Source organism: Odontesthes bonariensis, chromosome 14, assembly GCF_027942865.1.
Source record: "Odontesthes bonariensis isolate fOdoBon6 chromosome 14, fOdoBon6.hap1, whole genome shotgun sequence".
NCBI classification, from domain to species: domain Eukaryota; kingdom Metazoa; phylum Chordata; class Actinopteri; order Atheriniformes; family Atherinopsidae; genus Odontesthes; species Odontesthes bonariensis.
Window position 1 is genome coordinate 22767758 of NC_134519.1, and position 27139 is coordinate 22794896.

The 27139-nt window shown below is 40.5% G+C and overlaps 1 protein-coding gene across 2 annotated transcripts; it reads left to right on the plus strand.

Annotated features, from left to right (window-relative positions):
* The first annotated feature begins 4379 nt into the window (after positions 1-4379).
* tcf3a (transcription factor 3a) lies at positions 4380-27107 on the plus strand. 2 transcript variants are annotated; one of them, XM_075483621.1, is made up of 21 exons: positions 4380-4452; positions 4561-4926; positions 8046-8142; positions 8525-8597; positions 12754-12827; positions 13504-13579; positions 14176-14216; positions 14373-14508; positions 14937-14986; positions 16236-16335; positions 16669-16805; positions 16924-17074; positions 17171-17229; positions 17381-17459; positions 19849-19925; positions 20008-20181; positions 20364-20469; positions 21272-21404; positions 22038-22285; positions 24328-24471; positions 24560-27107. In XM_075483621.1, the coding sequence occupies exons 3-20, from the start codon at positions 8089-8091 to the stop codon at positions 24462-24464; spliced, it is 1905 nt and encodes a 634-aa protein (XP_075339736.1). In that variant the 5' UTR covers positions 4380-4452; positions 4561-4926; positions 8046-8088; the 3' UTR covers positions 24465-24471; positions 24560-27107. The 2 variants fall into 2 exon arrangements, with proteins under 2 accessions (XP_075339736.1, XP_075339737.1); XM_075483622.1 differs by lacking the exon at positions 22038-22285 and adding an exon at positions 23690-23925.
* Positions 27108-27139: the final 32 nt, after the last annotated feature.

Genomic DNA, 27139 nt, shown 5'->3' on the forward strand with positions numbered 1-27139 from the left:
TGTCCAAGTTGAAGAAAGGGTTTAGCCCCTTGATTCCACCACGTTGCCCTATATTCTGGTGGCATTGTGGCTTTTGTTCCTCCCCTGGTGTTGCTTATTCCCACTGGGACCGTATTCGAGGAAATTTTACACAACTGTTCACATTTAGTCTCAGAGAACCAAGTATTTTTCTTGTATTCAGTAACTTGGTGACTCATCGACTCTGAGTAGTTAATGTCTTGTCCTGCAGTAGACGGTGGTCATCATCGCTTTCACAGATGGGAGTTTGTTGAATAAGGGAAGAATCTTTTAGGGCGACCCCAGCCGTCGGCTGCTCAGAGGAGGGATCATCAATCTTCAGTTGGAAAAAACGCAAAGACAAAGGACATAACTGTCGGATACAAAAGTGTAAAAATCCCAAATTTGGTGTTTGCTGGAACCGCTGTTAAAACTGAAAGGTTTGTGGTTTTTAGATGGTGAGGAATTTGTTCTTCTCATAGCTCCGTTATGAGTTGCTTTTGCCTGTAGTTTACCTATAAGGATTTGTTTCTGATTCTCTAAACTCACTGACACGGTCTACTGCTGGTAAGACATTGACTCCTCTGTCAGTATGTTAAAATATGGGGAAGCTGCCGCCTACAAACCATCCTCTGAAATCCCATAAACTCCTTGTTTGGAACATACCTCCCTAGAAGGAATGTTGCTTTGGATAATGTTGGTACAGGCTTATGGTTAAAATTAATGCTTTTTTCCCCCCCAAGTGCTGCGAAGCTTACACACGACACGTGTAAGTCCTAGAAATAGCAGGACATGGATTTGCCATTTTCCTGTTTTGGGGCATTTCGCTCCTTAACTAGGAATTTGTACAGATTAATGAATTTGCTTCAAATCGGATATGCATCTGAATTAGGAAGAATGCGTGTAAAATGTATCTTGACATGTCAACTTTGTTTATTTTAAAACAAATTAGAAATGTCTTGAGTTGAAGCGCAATGTTCAAGTCATTATAACACGACCCTCGTGTCAAATTCTAATAAAAGATAGTTAAGTACAAAATTTCCTTGGTATATTTTAGGTTCCTTTGGAATAGCCTAAAACAGGATCGGATTATTCTGTTACTGGTGGAATCACATTTGTTGTACACACGCAGAGGCTGGCTTTGGAAATGTACAAAATGACACTTTGAGCTCTGAAGCAAGTTGCATCGTTGCTCAATGAGCAAAGTCAGCTGCAACAAATGGCGTTTGTTTTGTATACTTTGTACCGTAAACAGCAGGACATGGATTTGCCATTTTCCTGTTTTGGGGCATTTCGCTCCTTTGTCTGCCCTCTTTTTTGTGTGCTTCCCTGTGACACCTTTGTTTTAAAGACAAATTGCATGTTGTCCAAAGCTTTGCATTTTTAAAATAACGATAAATAGCTTGAATGAATTTCAATTTGTGGGTATGACGGCTTCATTTTCTAGATTATTAACATATCACCAAAAGGGGGCAGCAGAAGAGGTTATTTATCACTGAGGAACTCCAGTACAAGCACTAACTGAAGTGGGCTGTGTTACCAAACTGGTAATTATGAAATTTTGAGAGATGTGTTGGGTTCAGCCTGGAAAAGAAAATACCTGATATTGAAAGAACTTAAGATTAGTACACCACACTTCTAAAATAGATCATTCTACTAAAACTAAAAGTTCAATGAGAAGCTGCACAGCTCAAATGTGGAGCGATAAAATGTCTTCCCTTGAATGTCTGTCGAATCCAGGTTTAAGGTTTAGGGGCCTTGAGCTCAAAGAATGACAAAGTGTTGCAGTATGTGGTGTGGGTATGTCTGAGCAATGTTGATGGGAGGGGGAGAGCTGCAGCAGAAAAAGGCAAAAGTCTGCAGTCATTAATATGCAAACATGCAAATGAGAGGGTAATTAAGATTGGGCTTGTCAGTGGCTCTTTGATTGCTAATGAATTCCAATCTGCAAGAAAGGGGGAGGGGATGATGAGCTAAAAATTTAGGGAAAAGAGCTGGGTATTATTGTGCTTTCCTCTTTTTCTTACAATGACGAGTAGAAATGTGTGAGCAGTCTGTGGAATCCCTATGGAACTGCAGAAATGTCAATTTGATTATCACAAAAATATGAAACACTGTTGCTGTTTGTAAAAAAAACAACAAAAAAAACTACGTGATGCCACCCAACACCAGTAAATGCCTCAGCATATTAGGATGGGAGTTTGCACCAAGACAGTTAAGCATGCACATCATCGCTGAACATTCAGCACAGCAGGGTCGAACCACTGCAGGAAGGTAGAAACCCTTCTACTCATTAAGAGCGATGTGGCTGACCACTGATGGGAGAGATGCTCAGAGATGGTGGGGGGTGTACACAGGAAGCGCGATGTGTTTCGCTGTTTTAATTTTTTTGTTTTTGTTTTTCTTTCTTTGCAAACAAACTCGCAGTTCACACATGAGCACACACTGCTGTTATTGCTGTTTCAGTGGTCCCTGGACACTTCTACATCTTCCTCTTTGGCATGTGAAATGGCAATATGTACACATGAAATAAAAACAAATTGAATGTGAGGAATGGGGTAAAACAGCTGCTCCTGTCAGCGTACTGGGGCTATGATGGGTTTTTATATTTCACTGGGCTTAAAACTGACAGCTTCTACATCAAAGTGTGTGGTACCTGATAAAAATGAACATCAAAAATTCAAAGGGTGATGTCTTCATTGGACCCGACAAGCAGAAAACCCCGGCACCACTTGATTTACTGAGTCTTAAAAGGCAGTGTGTAAGATTTTTATTTTTTTTTTACCAAATGTGTTCCTGACTACCTGAATGCGGAAACACTCAACATTTGAAGTGGGGTACAAGAAGCTGATCCCGGGCCTGCTCGGTTTGCCCCGTGACAAGAATCGGAGTGTGAAGTGTGTTTGTGTTTGAGAAACAGAGGTGTGGGGAAGGGGGGGGGCTGTATTTTTAACAGGAAACAGGAAACCAGAAGTCATAACAGGATGCCCCAGGTTTTGACACTGTACCTGATGCGTGGGTGGCTGCTTGGGGTAACCCATTTACAAAGCCTGAGAGCTTGTGTCTAGATGACAAAAGGGCCCAGAAAAGAGTGGGTGGTGAGGAGAGTACGCACTCTGGGGTTAGGAAAATGGAGTTCCACTCTAAGTATAGCTGCTTGTTTTTTTTTTTGTTTTTTTTTCTGTCTTGCACCGTGCAATACAGCCTTGATGTTGTTTTACCCCAGTCTCATTTGTCCTACTTTTAAAAAAGACAGCAGTGATATGATCGCTTCCATGCGAATATATGCGCCACCTTTCCCCAGGTGTACTGTCGGAGCTTCACACTGAATCTGTGACATGAAACTACTTTTGTCATAATGAGGTTGATGTGCCCACACCGACTGAACGCTCTTTACCACATTGCTCTTTACCAACTCCTGAGCTGAGCTGTACCCTCAGAGCCTTTTTTATTAAAGCAAGTGTCTTTAACGGTGCGGTTCTTACATTTGCAGGCAAGCAAAGATTGCCTGTTCTTTGCATGTTAAAAGTCAGAATTTATATACAAAGGCTGATGATCCTTTTGCTCAAAAGAATGACATGATAGCCAAGACCCACTCTACCCTCTCTGTTAATCAGATGCAGATGTTTGCTTTGGTGACATGTGTGCATGCGCATGTTTTTAAACCACAAAGTGGATGGCTGAGTTTTCTCGTGAAGGCCGGCACAGATGTTACTTTGGTTGTTTTCCTCCAAACCAGTTGAGGATTTCTCAAGAAATAAAAGCCGACATTTACTTGAATCTGGTCTGCATAACCACAAATATCAAACCTTTGTAAAACAGCAACATGGATTTTTTTTCTTTTGCCTTTTTTTTCTTCTTTTTTTTTCATAATGGCTTGTGCTATATGCTCTAGCTTTCAATTTGACAAATGTAAACAGCTTCACCATTGCTTTTTTTCTCCTTTTTTTTAACGCCACCGAGGTCTTCTGATTTAATGCTTAATTATTTAACAAAGTTGCAAATATGGAATGACATTTCCTTTTTTTTTTTTTTTTAAGGTTGTAAAACTAAACTTGGACCCCTGTAAGCCTCGTAATTTATACAGGAATTGATGTATTGTAAGACATGAGAGATAAGGAGAAACTTGTAATATTCGTATGTTGTTTGGCGTGACCGAGCACCATCCCCCCCCCCCAACACGTTTTTTTTTCTCCACACTTGAAAATTTTTGCAGCCCAGGCAGTTCGAGAACAAATTAAAATGCTACAAAACCCATTGGCAAACAGACTGTCCTAGGAGCTGACGCTGAAATGTATGAGGGCGGCTCGCGCGTCAATCAAATTTTCGTGGACTCCAATTGGTCCTCCCTCAGATATTATCGTTCCATCCTCTGCTGGTCTAGTTTGTTGGGCTTTCAGTCGTCCTCATCCGCAAGTCAACGTAGATCCCCGCAAAGCGCTACTCGGATCGTTTGTAAGTCGTTCACAGCTTCTGAACGGTGACATTCTATGCTATTTATTTATCCGCTGCATTTAATACACGGGCTGTCGAAATATGCCTCATTTGGTTTCTTCGTTTCAGCTGAAATTGGACACCGCTTATGTTTGAGCGTCCATGTCCTCCAGTGCTGCGGAGTGATATTCCATTGGAACCGACAATGTGGAGGCTGCTAAAATGTCTACTTGGAAAATGAAATGGTTACAGTTTCTATAACTATAAGGAAAGGGTAACACGAGAGTTATGGTCGGTGAGATAGATGTGTTTTCATCAGCGTGACGAAGACAGCAACGAGACAAGACGACAGAGAAGTGGTTTTGTGTTGTCTCTCCTCCTCTTCATCAAGCCCACAGCCCGGACCACGGGAGACGGATCCTATCCCTAACTTTGTTTTTCTCTCTTCTGCTGCCGTTCATTTCTCTCCGCTGGATGCCACGTTATTGAATACAGGTAAACGTGGGCACATTCATAACGGGCACATGCATATCAAGTAGAAGTTGTTTATTAACATTGGTACCGGCGTAATAACCAAGTTTTAAGTACAGTGTTCAAGTTGTACCGAGTGCTACAACCGGGAAAAGCGGGGTCTTGGATTTTCGGCCTGACTGAGCCCACTGTTATTTCGTAGCATTAGCAGCTTGTGTGTGATGAAAAAGACTTCTTTGTTCACTTCAATGGGCTGTAACATTAAAGAACATTAGCATATTACTAGACTGAGTTATCTCCCCAGGGGTCTTGCTGTCTGTTGTACCCGTATGTAGGTTTAATGTTTGTACGTTAGCCGTGTAACGTTAATATAAACCTGCTGACTTCTTTTATAACACTGGGCTGCAATGCTAGTTTCTTATAGTTCTTACTCGGATGGTAGTTTTACCAATGTAGCCCGTGCCACTTTGAAATAAGCAATAACCAAAAGTTGTAGAAAATGTACAATATCCTTTCGAAAAAAAGTATAACTTCGATATGTTTTTTAACCCCCACCCCTCACCCACCCAGTTTGTTACCGTTAACCGTAGCACATAGCTTAGCGCCTTACTTTCTCATTCCCAGACGACGGTAAACTATTTTTGATCGATACTTTTAAGCGATGTTGACGTTTTTTACGGTTTACTTGCGCTTTGCCACTCAACTTAAACTCTGGGGACCCGACTCTTTGTGTTCATCAGTGTCTCCCAGTTTTGCTGCTCGACGTGAACTCAGGCAACAGGTTTTCGGGTCCTTTTAAACGTCCCTTTGTAATTTTTAACGGACCGACGAGCCTTTTAAAACTCGGGCTGTAGTTAACGGTCTGCCTCTTATTTGACGCCAGGTAGGAGGATATTGTTGTGTGTTTATTTCTGTCATATAACTTATTCTCCAAATACGCAGGCCAAAGGTGGGGGTGCTCAAGACAAGCGTAGGCAACTTCCATTTGTTAGGAGGGGCTAAGCGCTTATCCCCCATTTTGACCTCAGCTCACAGGCACAGAAATTGCTTAAGTATGTGCTGCCATCGCATTGGTCTTTGATGGTAGGGGATTTTCTCTGTTAGGTAGGCTCTAATTGGTTATATCTGATGTAGTGTGTTCTGTCACACTTTGGGGGAACGCTAGTCGTGCTCATTTATGAGCTGTATTAATTTTGTGTAATGTTTTTGTCATTGTTTTACCTGATCATAAACAAAAGTATAAGATGCAATGTTTACACAATATAACAGGTAAAAACAGCTCTGCTGTCATGTGTACGGCAGTGTATGAATTTAGATATATTTTCATGTAAAAGGCAACTCTGTTGCCACACAACTAAAACCACCTGGCTTTCCATTGTTCAAGGTTTTAATACTAGACTAAGGGAAATCCTTGATGATGTCAGGAAAATGTTGAGTTAGTCAGCTGGTAGACTTGGAGGCCCTTGGGGTCACAAATAAAAAATCTCTACCTAAACCTGCTTGTTTATTTTCTTATAAATACCATAGGCTTGTTGTAGTGTTTGTTTTCTTGGCTGGTCTTAATAAATGTCCACTCTGGACCAGCCCCATTCTGTTCATATGATAGGATATAGTCATGCAGATTGATCTACCAGAAAAGGTGCGGATTTTGTCGGTGGCCATAATGAGTATACTGTTAGCACAAATGTAGAAAAAGGCAATTATCTTAACCCAGTTGTCAAGGTAACATATTTAAAGTGTCATGTCTCAAAACAATGACAGACAAGCTCAGGTTAACTGCATCAGTGAAGAGTAAGAGGGGCCATGTCCCGCACTAATTGGAAGAAATTTGACAGCAGCTCTCTCTGAATTGTTTGTGAATTTAATCAGTATCTATGTAAAACGACTAACCGCCAATGTCCTGCGACCAGCGGCTGAACCATGGTCATTTTAGATGTGGGCTACTTTTACAACTAGTTGTATTTTTACATTACTTAGTCAGTACTCTGACCACAGGTAAGGTAATGCCATGCTGTAAAATCACTGGAATTAGAGCCAATTTATGCTTTCCCTGTCTGTTGTATGCAAGGGTCTGTGTTATACTAATTTACTCATCTGCCCAAGTCTAGGATATCTTCTCCATGGATGCCCAAAAACTGGATTGCGCATACTAAAGTAGCTACTGAATGCAACTCTATATGCACACAAGTAGCCCTTCTTGGGGAGACACATCAAGGGATTTATTTTTATCCAAACATTTACCATTCGTAATTGAAGCAGTTGGCCAACAATAGTGTTTTTATGATTTTATTTATTTGTTTGTTTATTATTTTCCTTCTTAAACAACAGGAGCTCATCATTTTGCTTCTCTAAAGTTGTCATTTTTCCTCCCAGTGTGAATGCATAAAGTATGTCAACATGGCAAACCAACTTGCACAGTAAATTGCTTAATAAATCATGCTACATGTGCTTCCAATCTCCGTATCTATGCACAGTCATGGAAACCCACAAATTATGTTTAATGATGGAGAAGGCTATATGTGGCTGAGTTTTAGTTATCTACTGTAAGCATTATCTATTGCATAGAAGAGGAAAATGTTTATGTTATATGGACATAGATGATAAACTACCTTTGTTTGGGATTGTTTTTATTGTAAAGTTCTCAATTAAAGCAAGTTTGCAGTCTCACACTTTCTGTAACTCGAGCTGAGTTGATGTGAGTGGGAGGGAGGGAGGGGTCAATGGATGTTATGATATTTAGAAAATGTATTTGTTTTATCTTTGGGACTGATGTACATACTTATAATTAGCAGTATTCAATATCTGAACTATCTAAAATTAATTTATCTTAAAGCATCAGAGCCAAAGCATTGCATTTAAATTTTTTAATTAAGCCATTTAGTCACTGTTGACTCCTGGGATAAGTGTTGGTTGTTTTATCCACACAAACAATATTCTAAAACATTACTGTTTGTTGTTGTTGTTGTTGTTGCTGTTGTTTTTTAATCTTAAACTTTAAAAAACCACCAATATTTTTTATCCCACACATTGTGACATTGCCAAAATCAATACATTAAAACATGGTGTTCTGTAGCTGGTCAGAATGATTTGATTATCTTATAAATGGTCAAATAAACTCATGTGCTCCTTAACTCTGCTTGTAGTTGGTTGCTGACACTGAAAGGGCCCAGTGAACAGCGGCAGAGAATGGCTGCAGTGGAAACAGACAAGGAGCTCAGCGACTTGCTGGATTTTAGCGCGGTAAGATTTATCTGAAGACTGCCTGGATTTATTCCATGTCAATCTTTGGTTACAGAACGACATATTGTTCTATTGATTTAATGAGAAGTCCTGAACTGTTGCTGAGGAGGTTGAAATGTGAATGAACGGGATCCACGGTCGATGAGCGTTGGAAGGGTTTCAACGCATTTCATCAGCTGACTGTTCGTGGTGTCACTTTAATTTTAGAAGTCAAAAAACCAAGAGCTGGAACACTTGGATTGCTTCATGCCCATTGTTGGTTAAAGAGGACAGGACAGTTTGAATGACCTATTAATCATTCCTTTTTTATAATTTAAGAGGGCAAATCAAATGGCTACTTTGTCTTCCAGTTATTTTACAGATGCGTTCATTCTCTTTGCAGATGTTTGAGCTTCCACTTTCAAATGGTAAAAATGGGCCGACCACTCTCGCCAGCAGTCAGTTTGGAGGTTCTGGTAAGAACAACTAAAATTTTATTTCTCTTCTTATTCTTTCACCTGTTGCCGGTGAGAAAAGGTGACCTTGTTTTTTGTATTGCTTCCTTATGAGTTTTCTAAAATAAGCCTAATAGGGCCTTTCACTAGTCTCACTACCCCGTTTTCTTTCTCTAGCCGTCCTTATAATTGTAATAGTAAACCCATTTGTTTCCTGTTCTTCTCTTTTTCTCATGAATTGAGTTTCATATCACAAATTATTGTAGAACTTTCAGAAAATATGAACAACTTGAGGAAATTTCGCCTTCCCCTCACAGGTGTCCCTTCCCTCACCTTCTCAGCTGTTGCCATTCAGTCATGTAAGAACAAAGGCAGAGGATGGGGGTTGGTGGGAACAGCCCGATTAATCTCCTCTGCTTACTCTGTGGAAAACAGTATTCCCTTGTCCTGCTTTCTCGCACCCTAGTTTTTTCCTCCACATAACTCATTTTCACTTAGACCTTTTATCCGTCTTAGTCATCATCGTCATCATTAATAAAGTTCTGTTCCATCACATTTACCAGCTCAACACCGTAATGACTTTGTAGAACACCACCTCCAAGCTACTCAAGATCAGACGGTTTCCTTCATTTTGTCGTGTTTTTGGTCTCTTTGTGAGGCTGTCATATACAGCAATTAGTGTGTGTATCCTTGCCAATTTCACCAGATCCATGTCTTACTCAAACCTTTCTCTGGACTTGTTTATTCAAGAGGTGCAGCAAGTCTTTCAGCAGGCAATAGAAAGAAACCCGATATTCAAAGGATAACAGGGAAACCAAGGCATTCAGTTGCTGGGTGGAGTATAGGGGTCTCCGTTACGTCTATTCACTTGAAAGCCACTTGCATGTTGTTTTGCAAATGTACGGTGTAGGCTTACAAAGGACATTAGTTGATGTTATCAATGCTTTTCATAAGGTGTTTTCGGACCACTGGAACCTTTTCATAGTCCTTACAACTATTGAAGGAAGTTCCCCCCTCTTTTTTGTATCCACACAGCATGGCCGGTCATGGTTAAAAGAGCTCTGTTTCCATGGTCTTTTTTTAGCTCCTACTTCAGAGTGGGAGCTTTCCCAACGTGGGGGAAAACATCTGTGATATACCTGTAAGGTGTTTGGTTGAATGCTTGAATGTGGCAATAGAGCTCATTCATAAAAAGATACCCATTTCAAGAACAGTGGCCTCGGTAACTTCGAAGAGTGGAGCTAGAGTAATATCAAGGGTTTATTGAGGCAGACTCCTTAACAAATTTGTGTGGCTAGACATCTCATATTTCTAATAATGTTAAACTATTCAATCTACCACAAGGTTATAGCATCCTCTGCAGATACAATTGGATAGATCAGAGTGGTGCTGCTCATTTGACTAGTTGTATTTGTGTTTTAAAGTGTGATTCCAATCGAAGTGTTAAGGCCTGTTTACATGTAGTCAAGATAGTTATAGAGTCCTGTGTTTTTGTGTTTACTTAAGGTAATGCTGACATACGATTCCTTTAAAAAGAAAACTCATTTTGTCAAATTGTCTTCCTCTTGCAGCTGCTTCGAGTTTTCCATATAGAGTCAGTTAGTGGCCTTTTTTCCCTGTATGGTTTAGACTTGAGGTATGTGAAGGTTTAACATGTGTGGCTGTGGTGAACCCTCCCCTTTCGAGCCCTCAGTGATGGTCTTTTCTCTGCTCGGTCTCTTTCACTCTCTTTCATTTTTTTTGGTGCGCTTTCATTTTTTGGCCTCTAGAAACTGAAAATGCTAAAATGTATTTTTAAACCCAGGTACGAGACAGAAATGCAGAAGGGGAAAAGATGAAAATTTGCATGAGATTTTTCAAGCAGATGTGAGACCGAATCTTTGAAGACTAAAGACTGTTAAAGTCACAAGAGGATATGCTTTAAAGTTTAAATTTGGAGTAGCTGGAGCGTCTTGTTGTTTAAAAATACTGCATATGATTCACAGAGTGAAAATATAAGCCAAGCTGTATGTCTTAGCGGATTAGAATGCAGTATGTTGTGTTAAGAAGTCTCTGGTGACTCAAAGGTTAAAACAGCACGGCATTGTTATTGTATATTGTTCAGTATTTCATTTACAGCGTTCACTCTTGAGATTTTATCTGACATCATTCTTTGTGTCTTTGTGAGTCATTTTGCTAAGGGAAGGAAGAAGTTGTGCAGACAAATGGTACACTCACTTGTAGTTGCCCTGGGGCAGTGTTCCTGTAAAACGAAGGCATGTCTCAAAGTTTGGTCAATATATGTGCCTGGGTTTTGCTCATGAAGCCTGTGACTCAGGCCGTCTGTCTGTTTCCAGTATCTCTTCCTGTGTAATTATAGACTAGCTATGCTTAAAGGGGTGTAGCCTGCTGAGATGAGAAACGCATTGGGGTTCTCCAGAGAATTTGTCTGATGTTACTCACCCTTTTCTTCATTTTCTTGGCCAGTTCTCATAGTCTGTCTGAATACTGGACTGCTTTTGCTTTTCTCCTGATTTTGTCGCTTCTTGTAGTGGTTCTTAGATTAAGTTCTTGTTTATTCATCACAATCAAACAGTCAACTCTGTTTAAAATCAGATTATTATTTTATTTTTCCCCATTAAGAATCACTTAAGCATCCCTCTTCTGGTTCTTACTCAGATCCATCCCTTGAACATCACTTCTGCCCCTCACTTAGTCAATATAGACTCTATGATTAACACAAATTAACTGTATTCTTACATGTTTCTTATTAAGTTAGTTGCCATAGATCTATTAAATTTCTCTGTCTACTTATCGCTGAATGTATCCTAACTACAGCTAAAGTGACTTCATGTAGTAATGGTATTCAAACCTGATAAGAGCTACTAATGTTTGATACTGAATTTATTTGAATGATTTCCTGTTGACACTGCATCATTCTGTTTATTTCACCATTATGTGTCCTGGAGTGCATCCAAACATTTTTAATCATTTGTCCTTATAAAAAGCCACATACCTTGAAAATATTTAAACACATGCACTTGTTGAAAGAGCCCCCGAAAACTAGAGGTCCATTAATATTCAGAATATAATATATATATATATATATATATATATATATATATATATATATATATATATATATATATATATATATATAAAATGAGTGAACTGGGCTCCTTGAATTCACCACATTCGTCATAACATCAGTTATCTTCAAAAATGTAACGCAGCCCTGAATGCAGAACACTAAACTGAAGCCTTTCTTTTTTGTTAGTTGGGTGCTGATCACTTAAAGCACAAACAAATGTTGAATTCATTTAATTTTTTCTTATCTTTGATTGACATGGAAATGGATAGTCACCCATAGACAGGGGGCAAGACATTGTCTCCTTCATCTCTTATTCTGCTGGTGCTGTGTAGCTCACACTTGTCACTGCAATCTAGCAGCTTTTGGCAGTATGGACCCATCATTCTGTTCTACTGCTGATCCTGTCATGATTCTAGCCCGTCTCTACCGTCCACCCCCCGCCCCCTTCTCTCCCCTCAGCTTTTTAATTAGACAACAAAACAAAAATATGAATATTCATAGAGCTTAGCCTCATTAATATGCACAATTATGCAAATTGGGTTGCAATTAAGCTTCAGCTTCCCCCCAGAGATGCTGTGTTGCAGTATGAGTAGATGGAGAGAGAGGGGACAGACAGGAATTTCTGCTTCACCAACCTTTAAAATCGCTCTTTTCAAATTCTGTCACCTTGCCGAAAGCTGCTCTGGCCAGGGCTAACACATGCTAGCAATGTGAGGTTGAGACTTAAAGTCTGTGGTAAGGCGAAGTTATAAACCAAATGTGTGAGAATAAAAGGGCTATTAATGACTGTTGCCATGGAAAATGTAAAGGAGTGGGAGAATGAAGAATGTCGAGGATGATTCTGGAAGCCTCATACTAAGTGTTAATTATTCAAACTTCCTACAGCTCATATCCACACTACGTGACAGCACTGTCACTACGCTGTCTCTGTGTGAGCTATGAAGTGAAGCTCTTCAATTGAGGTTACTTTAAGCAGCCTGAAAAACCTGTATCAAAGCAAGTCAGCTGAAGTTGAACATTTCTTGCAAAACCAGGCCATAAATCTCTGTTAAGAATGTGTATACTATTTACGAGCTAAAAATCATAACCCAGTTCTTTGTCTTCCAGGTGTTGAGGAGAGGAGCGGGTCTAGTCCCTGGGGTCCAGGAGAACAGACTAGTCCATCTTTCAACCAGGGGAGGGTACGATTTATTCTAACTTATGACACTGAGCTCAGCCATTTAGGTGTTAGGTCATGCTTCTGAGTTTGGATGATTACACACTTGTATACCCCTTTGACACACACGCACACACACGCACACACAGGGTCTGATATAAGAAAAGTTCTCTACATTTGACCACTGTACCACAGTCACAGGTAAATGCCACGTTGTCACCTATAAAAATTAAACTTTACACAATATTATGATGATCGTCTTTATGGAGAGAGATACTAAATGTGCCAGTTGGTTATTGTTTTGTATTTAACAGGGTATTGTGTGTCAATTTGTTCAGTTCAAAAAGACTTAAAGATGCAGTCAGATTAGTGTGAATATTAAACAGGTTTACAGTGGTTTCAACCTTATGTCTAAACCCACCTAAACTATATATTTATACAGTATATATGTATGTTACTTGCTTTGTTTTCAGCTGAGCAAATTACTCTTAATTTACAAATTACTGAACTTGAAAAAAAGACCCAGATAAATGTTATTTTTGCACATTTTTATAATTAGAATATAATGCAAAGAAAGATATATTTGTGTCTTATTTATGTTTCTACATTAATTCAGTAGTGATGCTGTAGTAATTATGTTTATTTTCATTTATATCAATACTGCCATTGTTTTTTTTCTTTTTCTGCCATCTTTCCCTCAGGGTTATGGACAAGAGGGCCTTTACAGTGAGCGAGAGGGCCCTGTCTCTGCCCCCGTATACGGATCAGGGATTGCTGGTAAGTAGGCTTGAACTTAACCAAGCTATTGAAGCATAGCCATCACAACTTTCACATCTTTTTTCTTAACAAACCAAAGCGAAAGAAATTTGGGCCAGTGTTGGACTAGATGGTGGAGGAACATGTTGACTGAAACACACTAATATCAATGAACAGTGTGACTGAATCAGAACAGTGAGTTGTTTGTTTGAGAGAGCAGCCCTTCACATGTTGGATACCAATATACCAAGATAGGGCAAAGCATATTTATGGATCCAGGGAGTAAAGTCATCAGGATGGATACGGAGGAAGGGTTTGTTTGTGTGTTCAGTGTGGGAGGGGTGGGGGTGTAAAGAGCACCCATGCACAACCATGGCTCTCCCTGGGGATTACAGTGGACTATAGCTCTTCTCTGTTTAACTGTCATGGGAGGGGGCAGAGGTTGGGCACAGTTGCCCCTAAAGCATTCATAATGGGCCCATTTGTTTTTTATTTCCTGTCCACAGCCGTAAATTCCACACAGCATCATACAAAAGAGTGTGATTTATTATTGACATAAAACCCCAATATTTAGAATCCTAACAATTTCTTTTTTGTCCCCTTTCCCCTCCAAACAGGGAAGGCGGAACGAGGGGCATACTCATCATTTGGAACACAGGTAAATCATTTGAAAGGCACATTTTCTTCTTTCAGGATATTGTGTCCCTTTGTCAGTTTTTTCTACACTTGAAACTCACTTTACCATATCCAGTTACCTCTCCGGTTTCACGTGAGCTCGTGTATTTGTTTTTCTTCCCCCCACATCTTTCTGTAGCCGGGTTTTGTGCCCAGTGAGATAACCATGCCCAGTCCCGATGCCCTCTCCCCATTAGCTGTTAAGACTAGTTCCCAGTTTTATTCAACCTATGAGGGCAGCAACCCTCGCAGGAGACCCTCACAGGACCCCACCGGTGAGACTGCAAAACATTGAATCAAACACAGCATTGAACACTCATAAGACATATTTGTTGTTACAGAAGAATCTTTCTGATGGTTTATATTTACATTTGTGTGCATCACCACTTCTCCTGTTAAGGTTTTAAAAAAAGATGTGAACATTTTCACTTCTTATTATGAAGGGAAAGTAAAATCACTGAGCTCTCAATAGGGGACATCATCGAGTAAAATCCGCCTGATTACCTTTTAACTAAAGCGTTAATTAGCTGTCAGAGAAACAGATGGATGAATTGGTTCTGCAGGACTTTAGATGGATATAAGCAGCTCAAGTGAAATAGCTAATGCCTAATATGTAGTCACATTTTTAGTAGGTTTATGTTTTCATTCTTCTTCTTATTTTCTTGTAAGCATAAATGATTTCCCTCCGTTTCCTTCCCTGCAGAATCCCAGCCAAAAAAGATCAGGAAGGTGCCCCCTGGCCTGCCCTCCTCTGTGAGTACTAACATCCAGATAGGCTTCAGCTCTACACCATGTCTCAGCCCTTGCATTCATTCCATGAGACCCCGTGTTTTCATGTTTTACGCCCCTTTCACATTCCATTTGGCATCTGAAGTCTTTCCTTGGTTTGCAGAGCAGTATAGTAGCTGTGATACAGGCCTTCCAGGTCTTACAGCTGTGCATCTGCACCACCAAAGTAAAAAATGAACAGGGTGGAAAAACCACTCATTCACCCAGTCACTCATTTGCAGTATGTATTTATAGTGTGTTGTATTTGTGAGCCCTTTGCTTCGTAGCCACATTTCTTTACCCTCTGCCAAGTACACTCATCAAATCACCAAAGAGAATTTATACTGGGGTTTGATGGTACTTACTCCTCCCTATTTTCTTCCTCCCACTCTCGCTCTCTGGACACCCTATTTCCTCATTTTCTCTACCCCCACCCCATCAAGCAACACCCCCCCTCCCCTCCCCACCACCACCACAAACAACAGCCCTCCCCTTTCTCCCACTCCCTCCCCCATCTCTCTATCCCAGCTGCCAGTGGAGTTGGCCGCCATCCAGGATTCGGCAGATGGTTCAGTAATTAGGAGTGCATCTCTCCCTTCCCTCTTCTCCTCTCCCCTCTCTTTCCTCTTCTTTTTCTATGTTTAATCAAATTACAGAAGAAAACTTCAGTCTATTTGGATTTAAGTTTTTCAGACACAGTTTGATTCTTGACTTTCGTCCTGAAAAGTCTTGATTGAGCAAGATGTGGTTCAGAACAGTGGTTCCTTTATACCCAGTTTAACACGCAGCTTACATTTTATGGTAACATCTTACTTTGTTAAAAAGAGTGAATTATGTATCTGTAAACCATTCCCAGAATATCCGAGTTTAACACAGTAATATGTGCAAATCTCACTGAAATTGTAGGCCCAAAAAAACTCTTACAGTAAACATCGAACACACGCAGATCTGAGCTGAAGTCTGCAGAAATGGTGCGATGGTCTGCTTATTCAATTAAGTTGTAAAACTAGACAGTAAAAATAGATTCCAACCAGGGAGGGAACTGAGCTCTCTAGAGCTGTGTTTAATCAGGTGTTTAATGCACGTATATCTTCTTCTGTGTGTTTAAAACCTTCAATCAGGCCTGAAACCATCTTTAATTTACCTAAACATGTACCTATGTTACCAGGCACATGTTAAGCTATACAGTTTTTCAAGCATTTAATTAAAGAGTTTGGCTTTATTTTGTGTGCAGGTTTATGCATCAGCCACAGGAGAAGATTTTAGCCGGGACGGTTCTTGCTACCCAGCCTCCAAAGCAGGAAATGTCTACCCACCACCGTTCTACATGCAAGGTCAGCTGAACCAATATTTGCTTTCAGTCTCCCACTTGTCTTTTGTTTATTTGAAAAGTTTCGTTTGACAAATGGAGTAATTACCGTAAATTTTCCTTAGAAGCTTGTGTGGCTGTGCATTAGTTTCTTGACTATATTATGTCTGGATGAAACAATGGGGTTGCAATTGCCACTGACCCCCCTGTGGTGCTGAACAGTGAATCACAGTTGAATGAAGTCATCACAGTAATGTGACATGTCTCATATGCGGCCTTCATTGTCTTCTCATCTCCTGGGGCTGGTTATCCCTCACCTTTATTGCTTCCCCCTCCTCTGCTGGATACCCCCTCACAGAAGGCCTCCACCCGCCCTCCGATCACTGGGGCTCTGCTGGATCGATGATTCAGCCTGGTTATTCTGCCGTGCTCGGCAACTCCCCTCATCTGAGCCAGCATGGTCCATTCACTGCTATTAACCCCCAAGACAGAATGGTGAGCTCTGCCTTTACACTTAAGACAGGTTGAAGTTAGAACACTTTTTGACCAATGCACTGTGAGGGCTTCTGTCTGCTTTATTTTTTATACTGCTGTGTTTTTGTTTTCTCCCAAGAAACAACGGGCCCTACCCCTTTCTCCCCAAAACTACCCCCTGCATGGCAGTGAAGTAAATGGATCTCATCCTGCTGGCTTCCACTCGGGCTCCAGCAGCTTTGGCGTCCCCAGCCACACGCCCCCTATTGCTGGCACTGAAACCATTATGGGTAAATACCTTTTATATGTGCTCTTTACTTCGCAGGGAGTGCTGTAGGAAGCTAAACTGTAAATTTAATTGAAATATTTGTTTTCTATTCACCAAGCAAACCGGGGTGCAGTACCTGGAAGTTCGGGTGATGAGATTGGAAAAGCCCTGGCATCTGTAAGCAGTCATAAATATATGTTTATAGGCTAGAAATGTTGTACTTCTTTGCTACAAGACTGTAATATTTTGTCTTTTTTCTGAAGAGTAATAGATATAAGGAGATAGGTTGTGTTTTATTAGATTGAAAAATCTGAAATTCTGTGTCCAGATCTATCCCTCAGACCCCAACAGTAACACTTTCCCTGCGTCCCCGTCTACTCCCTCTGGCTCTCCTCAGGCTGTATCAGGTGAGTAAATAACTGTTCACTTTAAGGTCAAATTGCTGTTTTGTAGTTTTGTTTTTTCAACTAAGAATCTTTTTCCTGTCTTTGGCTCAGAGTAGATGATAAAATCTTTGAAAAACATACTGTTTTTGTTTTTTATCCCTGGCTAAATAGTTTGGCGTGCCAAAAAAGCTCTATTTATTGGGTCTAAAGTGGAAGGAAAACATGATGCTGTAAAAATCTTTATTGTAGTATTATGACAAATCTTAACTCTCTTGTGTGTAAATGTATGATCCATATCAGCGTTATCTCTGTAGTAGGACACTGCATGGATAATTTAAAAGTGTCTTGCCATCTGCTACATTCAGCTGATTTGGAATATTTTACTGTGAATATTGTGCTGACAAATCTGTCTTGATATTTTGGTCATTTGATTAGTAAGTTAGTTGTAAGAAATTATTCTATTTTCAAAATGGCGCACAATAGTATTTTAGTCTTGACAGATATTAAGTATCGTGACACAAGCGCCCCATCCACAGTGTCACCTTCACATGATCTTTCACTCACACTCACACAGAACACCTTAATATAACTTATGAGAGAGGAAGGGAAAATACTGAAAAAGTTAAAAGAGGGGGGAGTCATTTCCCTATTTGTCTCTGCATTGACTCCATGCATGAGCTTGTCACACATCAAATACTTTAACTACAACCAGATTGGAGGTACAACAAAGTGGCAAAACGACCTGATGTGAAATCAGAAAACATTTGTCTTTGTTAAACTCCATCGTCATTTCTACTTTGGTCATAGCATTTCATGTCTGCTATATCGACAAATCTGGTGTTTTATTACCATCTACAGTACTGTGTAACAGTTTAAAAGTGCTTGTAAAATGTTTTACCTTTGAAATGCTTTTAGAAAACTGAATGCAGTGAATTTTTTTTTGGAAATGAATGTTAAGCAAAGTGCAGTAACCAGAAAAATGAAATGAACTCAACATGCTAATCTACAGAACTACCGTTTGCCTAAAACAGTTCCAATTCTCATTTTGCACAGTTTTTTAAAGGAGTATGCTGACGGGTTTTTGAGACATCTTGGAACTTGTCACAGTTGATCTAATCCCAGAATGAATCAATGATGAAAAGAAAACACCAATGTGGGTTCCATATCATCTGTAGGAGCAGCCCTTGTTCTTCTAGTGGCTGAAGAAATAGTTAGTCGTCCTTGTTTGGGAATGTTGCACCAAATCAACAGTTTCGCCGACAGAAATGCAGCACATAGAACTTCCTCCCTGCTTCACTGTTGCTTGCTGACAATCATTCTTGTTGCACCTTTGGCAAGCAAACTGCCCTCTGTTAGAGCCAAGTGTTGGTATTTAAATTTTTACCCTATCGAATGAGAGCACCTGCTGTCAGCTTGGCTTTGTTTCCACGTCAGAAGAAAGACCACTTCTGAACAGACTGTAGGTGGGTGTACCAGGGGCTTACTGGTCTCTGTCAGCTGTGAGCTGATAGCTATACACGATATTGATGGCTTTTGAATGGATTTAAGTTTGATATGTCTGCTGCACTCATTTTTGGTGCCATCCCTGCAGCCTTCTACTTTGCCCATTTCTTTGTGCTTGTACAGAGAAGCTTGGACAGCACATCTGGAAACATGTAGCACAAAAGTTCTGACTGTGACAGGCCTTCTTGTTGCAGGTTGACCAACTTGTTCCTTGTTGCTATTCTCACTCTCAGTTTGGTGTAAGAATTTCTGATAGAACGGACACCTCCTGTAAAACGTCAGTCTCACCAGCTGTTTACGTCTCTGTTCATTTTTGGTTGAACCTACTTGTTCTGCTGCTGTTCATTAGCACATGTTCGGTGTCATTGTTGTGCGGAGCTGTCTGTGATGCATTTCTTGAGCTTTTGTTTCTAAATAACAACGGAGTGCATTCAGAAAAAATGAATTCACCTGCTTAGACAGAATAAACTTCTGTTCGGTAATGTACGTCGGCGCATAATAGTCAGCACAATATGGCAAAACAAAACACATTTTTCAGCATCAGGCTGGCCCCACTATCAAAACGTAGTCATAGATTTGCTAATCTTTGATTTTTCAAAACATTTTCATTGTAAAGAAAAGAAAGCAAAACCGAGCATTGAGCATTATTCAATTCAATTCATTTTTATTTATATAGCGCCAAATACAACAAATGTCATCTCAAGGCACTTAGATAATAAAGTCATATTCAAGCCAATTGGAATTCAATTAATTGTAATCATAACAAATATCTGCAGATGCATCAGTCTTTTTGGTGGACATAAAAAACTGACCATTACATTGAGTGCCTCTCCCTCACTTGTCTTGTGAATATTCTTTTTAAATTTGTCGTAATATATTTTTATTAATCTCCTCTTTTTTTTGCAAGGCTCTGCATCCCAGTGGACTCGGTCCTCAGGTCAGGCCACACCTTCACCTAACTTTGAGGGTGGTATTCAATCAGCGGTGAGTCTATTTTTTCCATCTTACTTTTTTCTTTAATGTCAGAGGTCTGGGTCACACAATCATTTATGCGTCGACTCTTTAGCCAAGTAAAATGGAGGACCGCCTGGATGAAGCTATCAATGTTCTTCAGCGACACGCCAGCGGACAGGGAGGACCAGGACTCGCTGAGATGCACAATCTGCTGTCGGCTGGCTTAGGGCTACCACCGGGCTTCAACAGTTCAGCTCTTGGACTGGTCAGTCGCCTTTCAGGACTGGTAAGATTTCTAAATAATGTGATATAAAAACTATACCCAAAGGACTGAATGAAGTCTGTTTTTTTTTTAAAGAAAGTAGAGTAAAAGTCATTAAAAAAAAAAATAAATAAAAGAAACATTTGCAGTGGTAAACCCGTTATTCTTTTTTCGTGGCTGAACTTATATAAATTGCTGTTTTGAAGATGTCCGCCTACCACGAGGACTCTGCTGGTCTGCCCTCTGGTGGAGGACTTTTGCATCACGGCCCTGCATCTGTTCATCCAGGCTCTCAGTTGGAAGGATTTACAGGTGAAACTTTTCTTCATGTTTGTTGGTTTTGTTGGTAATTGTTTTTATTTTTTTCAATCAAATAGAATGGAAATACTTTTCCACCTTTGGACTGTTAAAGGGGAACTGCAGTATTTTCAACATTAAGCCTCTTTTCTGAGTCGTCTGCAATGTTTTAGAACCCCCTTCACCGCTTTTTTGATGTTTACTGCTGTCTCCGGTATTTGCCTAATTTTGATTCTTCTCAACCTGCTTCAGAATGGCAAGTCATGCGCATGTCCTAAAAGGTCCGTAAAAGCACCATAAACGTCCGTTTTCAAAATAATCAACTCACCGGAGTGGTTACTTGTGTGCACTGGTAATCCATATCAAATTTCGTTGTGAAAAGTTGCTTCTGTCGTGTTTTATTTGGCAGCTCGTTCATGCTCGCACTATTTTCTTAGCGGTGGCGGAGTAATATCAACAAACATCTAGTACAAAATGTCAAATAAAACACGACAGAAGCAACTTTTCACAACGAAATTTGATATGGATTACCAGTGCACACCAGTAACCACTCCGGTGAGTTGATGATTTTGAAAACGGACGTTTATTGTGCTTTTACGGACCTTTTAGGACATGCACATGACTTGCCGTTCTGAAGCAGGTTGAGAAGAATCAAAATTAGGCAAATACCGGAGACAGCAGTAAACATCAAAAAAGCGGTGAGGGGGGTTCTAAAACATTGCAGACGACTCAGAAAAGAGGCTTAATGTTGAAAATACCGCAGCTCCCCTTTAAGTTAATGTTTTCAAGTAACTTTATTTCTGAACTCTGACTTTAGGCCTGTCAGGGAACCCGAATCGTTCCAGCGGTGCCGCCATCAAACGAGAGGATAGGGAGGACGATGAGAACTGCTCCCTTACTGACAAGTCAGAGGACGAGAAAAAGGACATGAAGGCCCGTCTTCGAACAAGGTGTCCAAAAATGTTTTTAAATCTTTTTTTATAAATGCACTGAGTCAATCATTTCTAAGTGTAAATCAGCAGGATCTGTGCATTCTCTATAATCCATCCTCTATTTATATTTCCATGTCCCTGATTAGTGAAATTAGAACTTGTTGCTCAGGTTCTTTCCATAAACAAGGAAGGAGATTTACCAAAGACAAACTAATGGTGGCAATAGCTTGAATATTAAAACCACATTAAGATCAGCTTACCTTCTAAAAAAAGTGAATGTAAAAGTGGAGAATGATGGAGGAACAGACATTAACTTAAATGGATTTATTTGAATTTGATGTTATATTATAATGGTTACAGAACTTTGTTATAGTCCAGAAATGGAATCTCATGGGAGATTGTTTGGTTTTAATCTCTCACTCTTCCACCCGATCATCCTGATTCTTATGATGTGGTGTAAATGCTACCAGAAACTGGAGGCTTTGAGCTACTGATTCAGTTAGTGTGTTAGCCAGGTTGTTAACTGTCTTTCATCCCAAATCGCCCCATGATTGTAACAATGTATGTCACCGCATTACAGTAGACACTCATACAAGTGAACTGTACCATTATTGTTGTTTCCCTCCTCATCTGCCATGGACTCTTCACTAGTCCAAATGATGAGGATGATGATGAGGATGATGAAGATCTACCAGTGGAGATTAAGGCTGAGCGGGAGAAAGTGCGGAGGATGGCTAACAACACCCGTGAACGGCTACGTGTGCGGGACATCAATGAAGCTTTTAAGGAGCTGGGCCACATGTGTCAGCTCCATCTGAGCAATGAGAAACCACAAACCAAATTGATCATACTGCAACAGGCCGTTAACGTTATACTCAACCTGGAGCAACAAGTTCGAGGTCAGTGGGTGTCCAGGGAGGAAGGAAGTAGAGGGGAAGGGCCTCTCTACAAAGTAAAACTCCCACACTGCTTTGGTTTCCATCCTAAACCACGTCCAGCTATTCAGACATTCGGTCTTCCTGGATGACAGTGATGTATCACGGTAGTTCATTTGATATAACTGCGTGTATGTTGTACAGCTAACTTCAAGCATTATATTTTTTGCAGTCTGTTCTAAAATGGTCCGAAAGTGAGGACATGGTATTAGGATATTAAGCTGTGTGGTAGTTTTAAGACGCGCCCATTCTCCAGTTCATCCTAAATGTTTTCATTGTCTGGTACAGGTCTGTTTGTTTTAATGTTGCTGCCTCACTTCCAGCTTGCTGCCTTTCTCCACCATAAAACTGCTTACATGTCTGTCCACCTCATCTCTGAGCTTCATAAGCAAATTTTATGGCGTCATTTGCTTTTTCACTGTCACTTCTTATGCTTTTACAAAATAGTTGGTCAGCTTTCATTTCAGTTAAGTTATTTCAGCATTTTTCTGTCTGTTTACCTTTTACACAAATGACTCTTGCTGGCATGAAAGTAGAGCTGTCTGTTGCGTATTAACATCCTTCCAGATCTGTTCTAGTTCTTTGTGCTTCATGTCTCTTCCATTCAACATTAACCCTTCCACTTTCCTAGCCTGTTTTCTAAAAATTCTTTCCATGATGCCATTTACTTCCCTGTCCTGTTCATTTTCCTTTTGCAGATGGCAACAGAGACCTACTCCTCACATTCAGAAAAATACATCTATTGCTGATGTATTTAACGTTACGCTTCTCACGTTAGCTTCTCTCTGTGGCTCTTTCTATTTACTGCATTTGGCAGAGGGTGTTGCTTCCTCTCTCCCCAATAACTTCTCTCATTCTGATGGATAGTCATTCATTATATCCCCTCAACTTCCATCCTGGACCCAAGTGACCTAAAGCTATTCCTGTAGTTCGATAAGATTTAGTGACAGATCTACTGTTGCATCTCGATCCAGTCTTGGCTTTAAATCCCCCCAGTCTCGAGCTTACTCAACATACAACATAGAAGATTTGAATGATTGAGAACGTATCCATACATTTTTGAAAATAAACATTTCCATATTTATACACCTGCATTCACCCTCCTGAAACACAGTCCCGCTCCGCTGAGATCTTTTAGAAATTCCACAGCTCTCGTCCTGCCCCGAGAGCTCAAAGGTAGCATCAGATGTACCTGCACTAAAGATTAAATGTGTCCCAGAACAAAGATCCTGAGAGGGTGAAATACTAGGTGAAATTCAGTATTATAGGTCCAGAGTTAGTCAGAACAGCTAGACTAGGGTCAGGCAGGGTTGTGATTTGGGTTTGTTAACCAGCCCCTCCAACCCCCACTTCTCCTTCATGCTGCAGCCTTGACTCGGTGACCGATGAGAACCTGACTGCTGATGAGAAGGAGCAGAGGGAGCGAGAGCGCCGCCTAGCTAACAACGCTAGGGAGAGAGTGCGTGTTCGTGACATAAACGAAGCCTTCAGAGAGCTGGGCAGGATGTGTCAGGTCCACCTGCAGAGCGACAAGGCCCAGACCAAGCTCATCATCCTGCAGCAGGCTGTCCAGGTCATTCTGAGCCTGGAGAGGCAGGTGCGAGGTAGGTCAGCCAGTGCAAGAAGATCTGATCCACATAAGACAAGCAGCCATGTCTTGTTGTAGCTGAACATAAGCTGACTGGGATTCACCTACTGGAAAACCTTTTCTTTTGCTCTGTTCCCACTGTGTGGCATCCATGTAGGCTCTTTCGCTTAAAATTCAGAAAAAGGAGAAGGAAGGGAGAATGTTAGTGGAAGTATATCCCTGCTTTTCTGCCAAACACCTGCTTTTCTCGCCATACTTTTCATTCTTCTTTCTTGCTTTGTCCTTTTTGTTTTTCCCCTGTTCAAAAGTCAGTGTTCTGTATGTTCAAACGTCTGCTTTGTTGTCTGAAAGTATCTCTTAAGGCCTAAAATTGACCTTCTCACACGCCGGTGTTTCCGATCACTTCTTTTTTCCTAAGAGCGTAATTTGAACCCAAAGGCCGCCTGCCTCAAGAGGAGAGAGGAGGAGAAAGTTTCAGGTGTGGACCCCCAGATGCAGATAGGGGGTGGGCATCCTCTCGGAGGCGATGGACACAACCCTGTGAGCCATATGTAATTCTTAGGTCAGTCTGCAGAATCTGTCTGATATGATGAATATTTGTGTAATGTCTTGTTGTACAATCTTAATAATGGTCTCCTTTCTCCTTCCAGTTCGTGCTCAATGTACCGCTCTTAGAACACGTGGCCTTAAATAACATTGTCATGCATCTCAGTGTGTGTCAATCAGCTTTTGGAAAACACACGCACACACCTCATTACTGACAAAGCAGGTGGCCACATTCCTGAAGGTGAATTTAAATAGAAGAAGCACACAAGATTCGGAAAGAGAAGAAAGGTTTATTGATCTTTACGTGACGATGCCTTGAACTGAGGACACTGCTTTTGGAGACAGTGGAATTTGGACATAAGGATGATGTCATGAGGATGATCATGTTTTTGTTGGACTTTGCAAGAATTGCTTTACACGTTTGGGAGCAAAATCTGTTTGGATCAAACGAGACTTTCGGATCAATTGCTGATGCGAGCAAAGTTAGGATTTATATTGTTGGATTGTTATTGGCATTCCCATCAGAAACAGAGGTCTTACATTCTTCACAAGCAAAGAGGGATGATTTATATCCAAGGATTTTTGAAGTTTTGTTTAATAATGCCTTAACTGGCCTCATGCATAGTGTTTGGTTTGATAGAAGTTAAGAATCTCATATGTCTGATATGCAGAAGTTTGGAGACATCTGGCCACAAATTGGTCCATCGGAAAACTGACTCCTCCTTTTGCTATGCTGGTATTCCAGGCTGTTTTTCTTGAATTTATTTCAGAGGCTTGAAAATTCGCCTCAGTCACTGGCTCACACATGTACTGGGTTTTTTTTTTTTGCATGTCTCAGAACTGTGGAGCCCAGAGTCTTATCTCTTAAAGTCCTGTGCATCTGTTATTGTCACTGCCATGCAAGTGGAATGGAAAGACTGCCAGAGAGAGGCTTCCACAGACTCCATAAACACACGACTCTGCAGGATCCACAGTGAGGTTGAATCAAAAAGGCTCGCACTCTCCCTCTGAGGATTGCGGTTTTACCCGAGCTTACTTCACCGTCGTGAAGTCAGACCCTCGCAGCCACATGGTCGCCGCAAAACCCTCCGACTCACACTGCCAGCATCGCCCTGCCCACGTCACATCGCAGCACGGTGAACCTGCTGACCTGAAGCGTCAGAGCAATTTGTATTGCGGTAAATAACATTTTGCTCGTTGACAAAATACTAAGTATTGAAAGGGATCATGAGTGTTACTGCTACCTTTCCTCCATTGCCATTGACTCACTGGTTGTGGTCGCTCTGTTGAGCATTTGTTGTTTTGCCCCTCCCCTCTCTTGAACAATTGTGGAGCCTGTTATAAGGATCTTCCTTTCGTAGAATTGATATATCATTGTTTTTTTAATTTGATTTTTTTTTTACTTTGTAACATAGTTGTAAGAGTTTTGTTTGTTTGTATCATTTGGACTGCGTTTTCTTTGTTTACAATGTTTTAATGTAAGACGATGTAACACAATTTAGATTCCAGGAACAAAATGAGGTGTTTTCTTCGGTGCCAGGTGCTTTAAAAATGTTAGAAAAGACAAAAATGATCGGGCTCTAACATCACATGTGGTGATATGGGTCTATTTTTTTTATTATTATTTTTTTTTTATCTCTGTTTGAACACAACTATGTCCGGCCACTTGTAATTGGATCGTTCTGGTGTTTGTGACAGTTTCGTTGATGACAGAAGAACTATCATAAGTTTCTTCAGCGCGTCCCCTCGCCCCTCCCTGACGTCTGGCTCATCAGTGAGCTTGTTGGTGTCTGAGGAAGGGGCAGACGGGGCGGTCTGCACAATCCACTGCAAAATTCACTTTCATTGTTATATGAAGCATAAAATTAATAAAAAAAAAGTCATTTTCCTGACTTTGGCGGTTTTGATAATGGTTACTCACCAGTGCCTGAATACATCTCTGCTACGTGATGGATGATGTTGCATTTAAGGATTTATGAGTTCTACCCTTTTGTAATACAGATGTACAAAAACATGTATATTTCAGTAACATAACATCTGTCTACTGAAGAATTACGCCTCTTGGGTGACAGCGACCACTTCGATGTATGTGCGTCATGAGATGTAAGCTGAACATGGTCGACGACTTAAAGGACTTAAAGAATTATACATAAAACCTCTCGCTCTCATTTTGTGATATATTTTTGTCCTAGATTGGCATGTGCATTGCTCTCTGATATGTCATTGTCAGCTATTTCATTGTAAGCTGATATTTACATGTAACAGTATTTGTCATTTTAACAGAAATTCTGCCCCCCAATCTAAATTTCTTTATCATCTAACATTTCTCTAGAGAATGAGTGTCTGTGTTATGGAAAATTGCTACTGAAGACCTACTTCTGTACATTCAATATGTGTCTACAGTGACCTAGTCCCTCGAAAGTTACACCTGAATTTTGTTGCTTGTTTGTTTTTTTACAGATTCTTTTTGTTCTCTGTGAAAGATGACATGCTACAGCTCTCTTTCTTTCTATGCTTGGGGACAATATCTATGTAGGCTACGTCCTCAAAGTGCCTCCAGTTTCCTATTTTTTTTATATATATAAAGTAGATATTAAGAACTGTTGTGTATATAACAGTACTGTAGCAATAAATGTGCCATTTTTAATAAGACACTTGTCTTGTGTGTGTGTGTTTTCTTTTTG

Bases quoted from the DNA above. Each gene is read 5' to 3' on its own strand.
- tcf3a (XM_075483621.1), top strand. From the start codon at position 8,089: ATGGCTGCAGTGGAAACAGACAAGGAGCTCAGCGACTTGCTGGATTTT. The intron at 12,828-13,503 runs GTACGATTTATT...TCTTTCCCTCAG, and splicing joins CATCTTTCAACCAGGGGAGG to GGTTATGGACAAGAGGGCCT. The intron at 17,230-17,380 runs GTAAGCAGTCAT...TTCTGTGTCCAG, and splicing joins TTGGAAAAGCCCTGGCATCT to ATCTATCCCTCAGACCCCAA.